Raw genomic sequence first — 14,269 nt, 5'->3', positions numbered from 1 at the left:
CCTTTACTGCTTCAATGTATAGGAGCAGCCTGTGCCCCCAGCTACTTTTGGCTGGGTACTGCAGCGTTTGAGCAGCTGGCAGAATCGTTGCTTCTAGGGTTTCAGAACATAAGCTGGCACAAGAGCTGGTCTCCGCTGTCTAGTGCGCTCCCGAGCTTTGGATAGATCCTGTCCCACTCCTTCCTCTGATCTGGGGTTAGGGAAGAGGTTTTCAGGGCATGTTGCTCTTTGTTCTCCCAGCGTACCAGCATGTTTTATTTTTCTGAGTATATATATTTAAAACTGACATTTTCCCCTGCTTAGAAGAATCATAAATCCTGTTAACAGAAGGAGAAGCAGGATCCGTATCCTTTGCAGTTCGTCTTCTGCAGTGAAGCATTGCTATCAACCTGGCATGGGGACAGCTTCTTAATCTGCTGCATGGAAAAGTGCCCTGAAGTGTGGGTGGAGGGATTGCAGGCGGTGGGCCAGAAAAGACTTGGCATGCCAGCGAAATAATGCATTCATTCTTCAGAATATGACAAAAAAGAGTCTTCTGGATGTCCTGTCGGGCTGCTGGGAGGGCAGGGGAGAGAGAACGCTTGTAAATAAAGCTGGCAGGAGCGAAAGGTCGTTGGGTAGGCAGGCAGAAGTCAGGTTGTGTGCGCACCTGATGCCCAGCGGAGAAGGATGTACTAAAAAGGTAAAGGACAAAGGCATGAAGAAAAGTGCTCTGCAAGTGAAAATACCACCTACGTGTACATGTTTTAGAGAAAAGATGAAAATTAGCCAGTATATAAAAAAAATACCTCTGCTGTGCGTTTCTTTAAGTGGAAAGAGTCCCTGTAGCATCAGCCTCCTTTAGGAACTCTGGAGCTCAGAACTTAATAGACTTCAATTAGTGCAGAATGGGTGCATCTTGTGAGGTTGTAGCTTGGATCAGGAATGCCCTTCTGATGCAAATTGGCTGCTTGTGCTGATTTACATAATAGGAATCATAAATAGGAATTTACATCAGGGAACCTGCATGGAAACTGAGTGTTATTCAAAGATGTGGTAGGAACAGCCGTTGGCGAAGGGGATGAGAAGGAAGGTGAGTAAACGTTACCTTTGCAGGACCGTGTGCTTTCTTGTAGGAGTGGAGGGTGTCTTGAACGTTGCATAAATTTCAAACAAGTTTTCCAATCTGTTTTTTGGTTCCGTGTGATGGCTATTGCGTGCAGTACACAAAATAAAGAATCGAACATTATTATGAGGATAGGTAACTTTTTCATTAGTCATTTTGCTTAGGATTCACCTAGCTTATGCTGCAGCACAGACTTCTACATCTGAGCCAGTCGTGCCAGTCTATAGTTGGGGAAGAGAAAGAGGCAACTCTCAAACACAAATCACTATGTTTTTGGGGGGATTTGATTCAACTACAGACTGAAAGATACTCAGGTTTTTGTAATGTCTCCATATGGTGTATGGGCTTGTTTCTCTTGCCTTAAAATATGCCACCAGCTACATTTGAGATGTCCAGGAGCATTTTGCCTGGCCTCGGGATGCCTTTCGAGAAAGGCACGTGTCTCTCCTGAGTCCTGTGTCATTTAAGTCCTTCTTGTGTAGATAGATATTTTGGATATCCTAAGGCATCTCAAATGACCCCGAATGGCTCAATTTAGGCAAATAAATTAGTCCCTGAATGTATGAGCTCCTGTTGCAGTCAGTGGAGACCTAGTCAATATGGTTAACGCAATCTTTATCGCTATTCATCTCACTAGAAAGTAGACACCTGTGGTTCAATTCTGCTCAGTTTATCTCAGAATATTTCAAAATTATTACAGATTATCTTTTACAATGGGATGCTTATCTCTCGTATCAGGGTAACGCTTTGCTTTCATTATTTTAGAAAAATACTTCAGCTTATGCTCACTATTTTTTTACAAATATGCAAATGATGTGGGTTGCCTATGGAAACACACGTTCCTTGGCTTGAGCGTAAGGCTGTGTACAAAAAGAGTTGTTCAGAGGATATAGATGTGTGTGGATACAGAAAGAGAATAGTTTGAGAAAATGGATGTGGCTGCTAGAAAGGAATAGGGCTACCAGCGTTTATTCACAAATTGTATGATTAATATTATTTATAGGGATGAATGAACTTTTAAAGATTGCCATTTGAATCTGTTTGGTTTTGAAGTTCAAAAGCAGAAAAATCTTTAAATGCCTTTTGAAATTCCAATTAAGAGTCAGTCAAAACCCATCACTAAAAGAATAGTTTTTGTTTTACAAATTAGCAATTAAAAAGTGACAAATATCTTCAGTGCTTAAACACTCTTCTGCAGTATCCGTTATGTTCAAATAATACTTTCTTTCTGCGAACATGAATATGTTTCCCAGTATTTCCTTTTTTTTTTTCTTTCTCTTAGGAATGCCTCCGGAAGGTCTAACGCTGCACTCACTTCACCAGTGCTGGGGATTATGCACATTATTTCATGAATAGTTTAAAATCACATTCATGTTTTCTAGTTTCAAATTATAATATGAGCAGCTTATTTTGCTTTTATGTTTCTTTTCCTACTGTTTTTTCTGTTTTTTTTCCCTCTGAGTTTTATTTAATTATTTAATTATTTTATTTATTTATTTCATCAGTTTTCTTACGAGAGTAGTAATCAATAGCAAAAGTAAACCTTTTTGTACTACGAGAGCATGTGAAGTCATCCACTGAGATTATTTCTTAATTTTAGTAATCGTTGTTCATGTTAAACGTGGTTTAAGGCAGCCAGTGCTCTGAAGAACAGACAGTCCATGAGCTGATGTGCCTTAACTCCAGAATATTCTGTGGGGTTTTATTGTTAATATTCCTCTCCTTGTGACAATTTCTCTGTAGAACGTGGCACCACTTTAGCAGAATAACAAACATCAGCCGCTGAATGTGTTAATACTGTGGAAAGCAATTTAGTCTTGTATTGTTGTAAATTCTGTCCCTTTACTAGCAGGTTGTTTTATTATGACAAAGATTTCAATTTTATCTGTTCTCGTGGATGTGAGGATTTATTGTTTGTGCAAGGTGCCAGCGTACTTGAGAAATGATGAGAATAGTTCACCAAGAGAATAAAACGTCTGTCTCTCAGAGGAAGGAGGGCAGAATGAATTAAGACAGAAACTGGAAGAAGAGAAACCATGATGAGGATGCAGGTCACCAGGTCAACTCAACAGGTCAGAGAGGGCTATCGAGGAGAGAATCCTAAAGAATAGTTATTGATCAAGGAGATCAGTGACCACTACCCGATGATGAGTAATTTCAGACAGTGTAGTTAGGGATTTATTGAGCATTAAAATTCTTGAAATAAATAGGAAAAGAATGAGCTTTGTATTTGAGGTTGGGCCTTCATCTGAACTCAAACCTGAATTTGAGTTGTTGCCTTAATTTTAGGTTACTCATTTGCACTCAGGTGTGGGCCTAGCAATACGTTGTGGGAAAAGTTTGGGGGCTGTACTCATTTCCCACCCCTCAGCATGCTTGTCCAGCCAATGTTAGCTCGATAAATTGGCTGAGTCCTTTTTGCAAGGGTCTTGGTGTCACCTGCTGCAGACACGGCTGGGATTTTAGGCAGCTGGAGCTCAAACCTCCCTTGTAATATTAAGTATGCAGAGCACTGGAGTGTTAGTGTTGGGCTGAAGGTTATTTTCCATGTTTTGCATACAGACACAGACTTAGGATCTAACCAACGACCCACAAAACAAATTAAAAGCACCCTTGGAAGCAGTCTAATATAGCCGAAGTCTGCCCACTTCTACGTGAGTGCCAGTGCCCTCTTCTGTTCTCTACCTAAATCCAACCACCAGAAAAATACTGAAAGCTGCCTGTTTTTTGGGGACAACATGTTTGGGTGAACACTGTCATGGGGGGTTGAGAGGAACCTGATGAATTCTGAGACCGCCAAGTTGTAGACAGTCCTAAAAAATAAGCAGAATAACTAGGCAGTGTGTGTAGTTAAATATCTAAATTTAAGATAGATGAGATTTAAGTGGATCCTGCCTGCTTCTTCTTTTGGGGTTGCATACCTAAATACAAAATTTTCTTTTGTTGTCAGAGTAAATTACGATTGTCAGAAGGAAAGAAGTCTGTTAGAGCAGACCGGATGGCCATGGAAAAGTTGTGTTCCTAACTTTTCACTGTCTTACAATGGAATGGAAATACCTTTTTTTTGGAACCTGTGACAGACTTGGTATAAAATAGGCCTTTCACATAATTAAACAATTGTCCCAGTTGTGTTGTTAAAAAAAATATGTTTTCTCTTCTGCATTAACTTTAGCAAAATCAGATGTACTTTTCGAATAGATTCTTCATGACAGTCTAATTCTGTAATGCCTCCAAAATGTCCTCATGGATAAAGCAGTATGAAGACGTAGTCAACATCTAGCTACATCTCTAAGGCTGGGGATGAGGAGTAAAGAACTGCAGACAGGAATCATGAAGCTCAAGGGTTTTATTTTAACAGAAATTTGCGTTCCTGCCCCAAGCTGTGTATGCTTGTGTTTGCTTCTGAACTTTGTTTCCATTTGCCTGTTCAGCGTGAAAAAGTCAAGCCTTTGCATACCCTCCATGTTAAAGAACTGTTATTGAGTATTGCCTACGTGCTTCACATCACTCAAATGTACTGCGGCAGGAATTTTGGCAGGATGCATGTGGTATTTTTACCAGGAACTTGCAGACATACCTGTGTTCACGTGCAGTTTTACATGTATGCATGAGAAGCATGGATAAAAGTACACTCATAAGCAATTGTTTGGTTAAAGTCTCAAAGGCTGTGTCTAAACAATGTGTTCAAACCCTGTCTTCACAATGGACCAAGGAGCACTTCCCACGTCGCTGCTCCTGGCTCCCTTTCATCTGTGACCTGAGTCTTTGGGATGAGACATGCACTGTCCTCCTTATACGTGCTCTGACTTCTGGTGGAAGGAAACCTGAGTGTCACAGAATCCCAGACTGGCAGGGGTTGGAAGGGACCTCTGGAGATCATCCCGTCCAACTCCCTGCCAGAGCTGGGTCACCCAGAGCAGGTGGCACAGGTACGCGTCCAGGCGGGGTTGGAATGTCTCCAGAGACGGAGACTCCCCCACCTCTCTGGGCAGCCTGTGCCAGGGCTCTGCCACCCTCACAGCAAAGAAGTTCCTCCTCATGTTTAGGTGGAACTTCCCATGTTCAAGTTTGTGCCCGTTACCCCTTGTCCTGTCACTGGGCACCACTGAGAAGAGCCTGGCCCCATCCTCCTGACACCCACCCTTTCAGTATTTACAAGCGTTGATAAGATCCCCCCTCAGTTGTCTTTTTTCCAGACTGAAAAGACCCAAATCCTTCAGCCTTTCTTCATTAGAGAGATGTTCCAGTCCCCTCATCATCTTGGCAGCCCTTTGCTGTCCCCTCTTCAGCAGTTCCCTGTCCTTCTGGAACCAGGGAACCTAGAACTGGACACAGCACTCCAGATGCGGCCTCCCCAAGGCAGAGTAGAGGGGGAGGATGACCTCCCTCGACCTGCTGGCCACACTCTTCTTGATGCCCCCCAGGATGCCATTGGCTTTCAGGGGTTTCTGATATTCTGTAGTTACGCTCTTGATTTGGACAATGATGGGACCTCAGCTGCCGTTTGTACTCTACAACATAGACAGCGTGGTGTGTGAAAGCTGTCTCACCCTGTATCAATTGAGATAAAATAGTGGTATCTGGTACAGAAATACACTCTAGTTTAAATCATCATTAGATAGGTGATGCGTGAATGCCCAAAAAATTTCTCAACAAAGAATTCTTGATTGTTCTTTCTGGGAGGGAATTTCAAGAGAGGTCCGACAGCAGTTTGCCACCAGCCTAATTTAGCTGAGGAACCCAAGTCTAATAGCCATAGCTATCTCTGTAGTCAAGGCAGAAAGAGTAATTTGATCAGCAATTTATATATTCTGTGGGCTGAATTGTCCTCAGGAGATGCCTGCCTCTTTCCATGGTCTCCAGGAGCAGGCTAGCCTCCTAATTTACGTGGCTTAGGAGGAGGAGAAATCTGAGTCATTGCTTCCATAATTTTTGGTCTGTTACAGCTTTAATTTGAAGTTAATCTCTGAAGTTTCAAAGAAAGAAGATGTGTCTGTGAGCCATCGTAGTTGATAGAAGGGACTGCTTTGTTCTAGTTGTTCTTTGAAGGAACATATCTGTAATTTTTTAACCTGTCATGTCAACAGTGTTATCAATAGATAGCGCATCATGGGTCATTGATTTTTAAGTGTATTGAATATTTAGCTTATTTTTACTGCCTTTTATTTCAAATGTTTTAGTAAGGGAATAATAAAAGGAAGTATGTTATCGCTGAAAGAGAAAATACATCGCTTATAACCAGGGATAAGCCAAGCAATACTAGTGTACATGGCATGTTTCAGCTTTAGAGAATGCCCCAGATTGTTGCTAACATGTCTTAACTATTTAAGCTATGAGAGAATTGTGAACGTTAGTCTTGTTTGTTCCATCCCCCTGGCTTTCACACAATGTGCTTGATTCCTCTTGCCAGGAGAGTTTTGCGAATTTACACCTGTTGACAGTCCGATGTCCTTTGATGATTGGCCACGTGGGTGAATGACTACTGAAATTTTCTCTGAATATCAAATATCTGCATGCATAAATTGTTACACGAGAGGATTTTTCTTCCTGGATAGCATATAATTTAATAGATTATTACTGCCACCTTTAAAGATGGCATATGCCTGAAAGCAGAAAATCAAATAACTGTTTGCCATTAATACAAATTATTGTGTTTTGACAGCTTGCTAATCAACTAAAGTAAAAATGGTGCTGTACAAATAGTGCAATTGCCTTTTAAATAACTTTTTTTTAATGTGCGTGAGAATTCTCCTTGTTTGGGCCTTTGAACCCTTATAGGATTTGCCCTGTGTGAGATGTTAATATTCAGAAGCATAAATAAAGCTTTATTTGAGTTGTGCCCTGATGCAGAATGCTACACTATGCATAATCTTGGGGAACATGTGACCATCGTGTGCTGGCTATAGATGCTGCTTCCACTATGGAATGTATCAATTAATGTGCAAACGAGTGATTTAGTATTGAGCAGATTTTGACATAACGATGTGTATTTTATGCAATATTCAGGTATGGGCTGTTTCTGGGGAGCCGAGAGGAAGTTTTGGAGACAGAAGGGAGTCTACTCCACTCAAGTGGGTTACGCGGGAGGGTATACTCCGAATCCTACCTACAAAGAGGTCTGCTCAGGTAAGTCTCTCCCTTTGGTTTTTAAGGATCGTGAGCAGAATGCTGTCAGATTTCGAGGGTCATGAGTGACTGCAGTGACTACAGAGATTTGGTATTTGGTCAACCCTGGTATTGGCCTCGCATCCTAAACTGTAATGAAATCTATGGTACGCCCATCCCAGTGTTACCTCCTAATATTTAATTAGTTAATATATGTACAAATATTCTGAGTAAAAAGAAAGAATAATTTCTTCAGGAAGAAAATTCTGTTTCACTTATGCAAATGTGTTCCTTAGAAAAAGCTTTTTTAGAAAAAGTTTTGATTTTGTCTGTATCTCAGTATGAACAAAAATAAGAAAGCACACATTCATTCTTTTTCTTTCCATATAACCAAGAGGTTGTATGGAGAAGTCTAAATTTCTCATTCGCATTATTATTAATAATTTCTTAAATTTTTATACAGTTCAATGCACGGCATCCTATCATTTCCATGCCAAACCCTTGCATTTATTTTTCATTGCACTCTTATACTAATCCTTCTACAGTACTAATAACCCAATGCAATTTCTTTCTGTGATAGAAAACATAGAACCACTGGCAGCCAACTGACTAATGTTGCTGTTAAAGGAAATTCTTGCTTTCCTATACTCACTGGTGGAGAACAGCTTGGAGGTTTTCTTTTGGTTTATTTCCTTGTTAACACTTTTTATGCCAAATGCTGAAGTTGATACACTGTTCTCACTGACAATCTGTCACATAGGCTTGATAGAAAGAGAGTAAAAAGTCCAGTGGCATTAACAAATAACGGACACTAGCAACTGTGCAGAAGTGCTGCACACATCCAGAAAAGCAGAAACTTTCTGGAAATAGTAAAAAACATGAAAAGAGATGTTTTAATAGAAAAGACTATTTCATTTGGAAGAGACCTACAAGGATCATCTAGTCCAGCTGCCTGACCAATTCAAGGCTGATCCAAAGTTGAAGCGTGTTATTAAAGGCATTGTCCAGATGCCTCTGGTATGTTGACAATACTGTACCAATTAGAAATTGCCTTATAAATGCTAAAGAAAACATATAGGTTAGGGAGAATTTCTGGTGGGAACATACTGCAGTAGGCATGCTCTTGAGTGCAAGTGTTTAGTGTATAAAAATTTAAAAATATCTAGACCAAAAAAAAGGACACCAAGCCCATCCCTGGAGGTGTTCAAGGGGAGGCTGGATGCAGCTTAGAGCCACCTGGTCTAGTGGGAGGTGTCCCAGCCCAGGGCAGGGGGGTTGGAACTGCATGGTCTTTAAGGTCCTTTCTAAGTCTAACCATTCTAGGATTCTTTGGTTCTTTGCCTTTAGCATTAACTGATGCGTAGATAGCCAGAACTCCTGCGAAACACAGTAATGAAAGGCATCATCTAAAGAAGGTTCAGTGATCCAAGTCATATGAGGAGAGGCTGAGGGAGCTGGGCATGTTTAGCTTGGAGAAGAGGAGGCTGAGGGGAGACCTCATTGCCCTCTACAACTCCCTGAAAGGAGGGTGGAGAGAGGTGGGGGTTGGCCTCTTCTCCCAGGGGAATAATGACAGGACCAGAGGAAATGGTCTGAAGCTGCGGCAGGGGAGGTTTAGGTTAGACATTAGGAAGAATTCCTTTACTGAAAGCGTGGTCAGGCACTGGAACAGCCTGCCCAGGGAGGGGTTGAGTCACCATCCCTAGAGGTATTTAAGAAACGTCTGGATGTGGCACTTCAGGGCATGCTTTAGTGACAGAGATTGCAGGTTGTTTGTTTGTGGTTTGGTTTGGTTTTTGTTTTTGGTGTGTGTATGGTTGGACTTGATGATCTCAAATGTCCTTTCCAACCATGAAGATTCTATGATTCTATGATTCTATTCTATGCCTGTCCTATTTATCCAAATTTTCCATTACTTCCTAATACTTCTGCAGTCTTGTATTTTGTACTTTCAGCATTTGCCTGCAAAAAAATATCTGTAATTTTTATAAATATATATGGTCCAAGACCTATCTGGTAATTATTGTCCACTCTGTTTAATGGCCTGGGTGTTAAATAATTAGATTATTTATATAGACTAGGGATGTTATATATGTGATATTAGGAAGAAATTTTTCACTGTGAGGGTGGTGAGCCCCTGGCCCAGGTTGCCCAGAGAAGCTGTGGCTGCCCCATCCCTGGAGGGGTTCAACGCCAGGTTGGCCGGGGCTTGGAGCAACCTGGTCTAGTGGGAGGTATCCCTACCCAGGGCAGGGGGTTGGAACTAGATGATCTTTAAGATCCCTTCCAACCCAAACCATTCTATGAATCTATGATCCTATGTGCAGCACAACTTCTCTTTCCCAACAAATGCACGGTTCCAGGACACCAGTGGTAGTTATGGTGGACTGCTGAGTGTTTCTCCAAAGATACTGGGTGCTGGCTGTTGGCCAAGGGGAGATGTGAACGCATGACAAGATGGTGTAGCCAGGGAAGCAGAAAAAAGGTACCATCTCTTTCAATTCTGTGCAGTGTAGGCTGGTTTTAAATTTCAGAATAACTCCATGGTTTTGTGAGCTTTGTGTTTGATTGAGATACTTTGAAAGCTTCTTGTAGCTACTTTGTCTGTTGTATTTTATCAATAGAGAACAAAAATAAAAATGGTAAGAATTCTAGAATAAAAATCAGAAAAATCTTTGAAGTCTATTTTTTAAGTTAGATTTGTAGTGCAAAAACACAGATGAGGTTATTTTTCTAGTGTTTGTTTTTCTACACATTTGCATTATGGATGTTTATATGCCTCCAGATGCTGGACACTGGAGGATTCTTTGCTCAGAGATATCCAGGAATGTAAGTACGTATTTCATAGCCTTATCTGCATGAACATGTGCTACACATTTCTGTTCCTGGTTGGGCAGCTGAGCTGAGTTGGAGAATTTGCTGATTTCTGCATACTATTTTTTTCCTACTTTACTTCCTCTAGCCCTATTTCATTCTGATTTTTTTTTTGGCAGGTTTTTTTGTGTCTTTGAACATACTTTTTGGAAGTGTCTTTAAAGAGAGTGCTCACAAGCTCCCCTAAGATGCTGCCATCTGACTACTTCCAGTTGCCATAGTTTTCACTGGGAAGAACAGTTCTTAGGAAATAGTAGACTTCAGTTATGCACTGTGTGATTGCCACTTGCTTATTCATCTGTTCTGGCAAGATTGTATCTATGGTAAACACTTTACAGTCATGTTCTCTAAATCCAGCTCTAGGAAGGACATCAGCCATCTAAACAGTATCCAGTTGGCAAGTCTTTGAGCTCTGCTTTTAGCCCATGCAGTCCTGAGAATCTATGCAGGAAAGTTATTTTAGTCCAACACCTTTCTGTCACTCTGGGCTGAAGAAAAAAAGCAACAATTCTTTGGATGAAACATTTAGCACTTCTTCTAAAAGAACATTGTCAGCTAGACCTCAGGCAAAACGGTGCGGATTTACTCTTTTCCCCATGGGGATGTCACGCAAAACGTATCAGCCAATGGTGTGTTTTTTTAATTCCTAAATGTAGGATTTTATGACATTTGAGGTGTCCGAGAATATCCCATGTGTCATAGTCACATCGGACAGTTTTCCATGGATGATGCAGCTGCCCTTGGATATCTCAAAAGTAACTGGATGCGTCTATGTGAACAACTAATTCAAATATAAGTTTTATATATATATATATATACACACATTCACTATCCATTGGAGCTAAAGACATGTGCCCTGTTGATTTACGTGTATATGTGCTGCCTACGTGTTGTGGAGGGAGGGGAATGCGTGCCCGCTGAGGCATAAGATTTTCCAATCTCTTGTTCTTGGATGCATGCACTGTTCTTGATCATATATGTATCATCTGATCCATGCATGTTATATACCATAGAATCATAGAATCACAGAATGGTTCGGGTTGGAAGGGACCTTAAAGATCATCCAGTTCCACCCCCCTGCCCTGGGCAGGGACACCTCCCAGTAGACCAGGTTGCTCCAAGCCCCGTCCAACCTGAGCTTGAAAACCTCCAGGGATGGGACATCCACCATTTCTCTGGGCAACCTGTTCCAGTTTCTTACCACCCTCATAGTGAAAAAATTCTTCCTTATATCTAATCTAAATCTACCTACCCTCTTTCAGTTTAAAACCATTACCCCTTCTCCTGTCACTACAGATCTTGGTAAAAAGTCTTTCTTCATCTTTCTAATAAGCCCCTTTATATACCAAAAAGCTGCAGTAAGGTCTCCCTGAAGCCTTCTCTTCTCCAGGCTGAATAGCATCTCTCTTAGCCTTTCTTCATAGGAGAGGTGGTCCAGCTCTCTGACCACCTTGGTGGCCTCCTCTGGACCTGCTGCAACAGGCCCATGTCTTTCTTGTACTGGAGGCCCCAGAGCCGGATGCAGTACTCCAGGAGGAGTCTCACAAGAGTAAAGTAGAGGTGGGGAATCGCCTCCCTCGACCTGCTGGCCACACTTCTTTTTCTGCAGCCCAGGATACAATTGGCTGTCTATCTGGACAGCAAGAACACATTGCTTGCTCATATCTAACTTTTCATCTGCCAATACCCCCAAGTCCTGCTCTGCGAGGCTGCTCTCAATCCATTCATCACTCACTCTCTACTAATACTGTTGATTGCCCTGGCCCGGGTGCGCTGGGCTTTGGTGAACTTCATGAGGTTCACATTGGCCTGCTCCTCAAGCCTGTCAAGGTCCCTCTGTTGGTATCTCTTCCCTCAAGCATTCCAACTGCACACACGGCTTGTATTACCCGCAAACTTGCTGCTGGCGCACTCAGTCCCACTGTCTATGTCATTTAATTAAGATATTGAACAGTACCGGTACCAGTACAGACCCCGGAGGGACACCACTTGTTACTGATGTCTGTTTGGACATTGAGCTGTTGACTGCAACTCTGTGGATGTGACGACGCAGCCAATTCCTTGTCCATTGAATAATCCATCCAGCAAACCATTATCTGTCCAATTTAGGGAGGAGGATGTTGTGTGGGACTGTGTCAAAGGCCTTACAGAAGTCAAGATAGATGACATCAGTTGCTCGTCTCTTATCCACCCCTGTAGTCACTCCATGGTAGAAGGCCACAAGATCAGTCAGGCTTTCTGCTTGGAAAGCTGATCATTCTTACACTGCAAGAAATAAAGTTGCTGCTTGCTAATGTACCAGCAGGCAAGAGGGACAGGAATGTGTTCCATGTACCCTGGCTCATAGAGCCCACAAAGGTTTTTGTCTTCTTGTGTATTTAGAATGTTCCATAATGATGTTAAATAATATCTTGTTTGGAGACCTCTGAGGACAACACTTCCTTAAATACAATTGATCTTGGAGAATATTGATTGCAGTTTGATATTCTGCTTCGCTCTTTATGCTAAATCTGTTTCTTCTATCCAGGTATCTTCTATAGAAAACAAGAAAGTCGTGTTTCTTTCTCTTCTCCATGCTTTTAGTATATTTTCTAGAAAGAAAGTGTTTTGTTGCTTCAAGTGAAAACAGGCCGATTTTTCACACGCGTGGGTGTTCCAGTCTCCTGCTGTGATCTTCATGTGATGGGCTTCATTGGGAAGCAAAAGTGATCTGCAGACCTAGTATTAAACTATGTGAGGGGACGCCATTTCTCTTACAGCACCCAGGTGCTGTTACAACACTGTGTTGGTACTCCATGAAAACTTAAGCCTCTAAGGGCAAACCTCCAACCTCACAAACCGTGAAGAGCAACGTGATTCACCTCTCCATTAGGGAGGTAGGAAAGTCAGGATTCTGCTTGAAAGGGTCAGATTAGCGTTACCTTGTTCGGATGTGGGAGAGGTCATTGGAAGATTCTCCTATCAGTTGATGTGGTATTGCCTTGCTGAACTGACGCTTAAGAGATAAATGAGTGACTTTGAAGCTTCTGAATACTGTGCTGGAAAATTATTTTTACATTTTGTGGTGACAACCAAACAGATGAAAATCTGAAAAGGCATTTTGGAGTGCGTGAAGGATTTTGAGCTATTTTGGTGCGTTAGCCTAATGCATAAATACACCATTTTTGGCCAGCGTTAGACAACCCAGGATGTTCATTCAGTAAGGAACATCTTTTCATATTTTGCTTACAGATGTTCAGAACAATTCTGTTTATCTGTATATTCATAAGCTTTTTGAAATCTGCATAGCTCAAGTGGCACTGAAATCAGAAGGGAAAAAGTCTGCTGTTGTTATTCATAAACTGGTTATGCACAATTACCATATAAAATATGCAGCTAACGATGATTTTCTTAAAAACAGGGCTTGTGGTTCAAGCTGTTAACATCTAAGCAGGCCATTTAATTTTCTTTTGGGTTTTTTTCTTTGTTTATCTTCAGTGACTATAATGTAAGAAAAATAGGTGAATATGCTTGTTTATTAACCAATATTAGTGAGAAGGCTTAGTGAACATAACAGTATTTTTAGTTAGTTCAACCCATTTATAATCTAGTCAATTCTCAGTACCTTTCTGAAGCATATTCTCTTGTACACGAGTCACATTTCTTAATAATTAACCATGCAATATAAAAGTATGCCGCATGGACTTAAATTCTGTGTTGAGTTACAGAAAATACTTGATTGTAAAGTTGTTTCACATTTCCTATGCAGCAAACCCACGTTTTTCTGAGGGATAGTATTGCCTTTTGCATACCAATTAGTCTTTTGATTGATTCTTGTATGTAGGAGCTCCAATTCTCCTTAAAACGTCCAGGCTTCCAAAGGTCATCCGGAAGACTTCTAAACGGCTGATGGAAGAGAGCGGAGAAAGGCAAAATTAATTTCTTGCTCTGTTACCTCCTATCCCTTTGGTCAGTTGGTGATTTACAAAGTTAATTCCATCTCTACTTCATCTTAGTTATACTTGAAGGAGAGGGCAAGGCAACCAGTAACGTCCACAACAGGTTGATGTTTACCGTGTTTTTGCTTTAAGAATGGAAATGGCGCGCAGAGGGTTTGACTCCATGACGTGGGGCTTATATTTGACGTACTTATGCATAAACAGCATGATCATTAAAGCCAACAACAGAAAATCTGACTAGCATTTT

General features: G+C 41.3%; 1 protein-coding gene across 2 annotated transcripts in view; it reads left to right on the top strand.

The window, feature by feature from the left end:
• The window catches only part of MSRA (methionine sulfoxide reductase A), a 314,031-nt gene that overhangs the window by 143,836 nt on the left and 155,926 nt on the right, over positions 1 to 14,269 (top strand). For both annotated transcript variants that reach the window (XM_063330697.1, XM_063330698.1), the window contains one exon: positions 7,112 to 7,231. In XM_063330697.1, coding sequence (XP_063186767.1) covers positions 7,112 to 7,231 — 120 coding nt within the window. The remainder of the gene's footprint in view (positions 1 to 7,111; positions 7,232 to 14,269) is intronic.

The sequence above is a fragment of the Chroicocephalus ridibundus genome, chromosome 3 (genome assembly GCF_963924245.1).
Source record: "Chroicocephalus ridibundus chromosome 3, bChrRid1.1, whole genome shotgun sequence".
Taxonomy (NCBI): Eukaryota; Metazoa; Chordata; class Aves; order Charadriiformes; family Laridae; genus Chroicocephalus; species Chroicocephalus ridibundus.
Note: the sequence above shows the minus strand (reverse complement) of the source record. Positions and strands in the feature narration are given on the sequence as shown.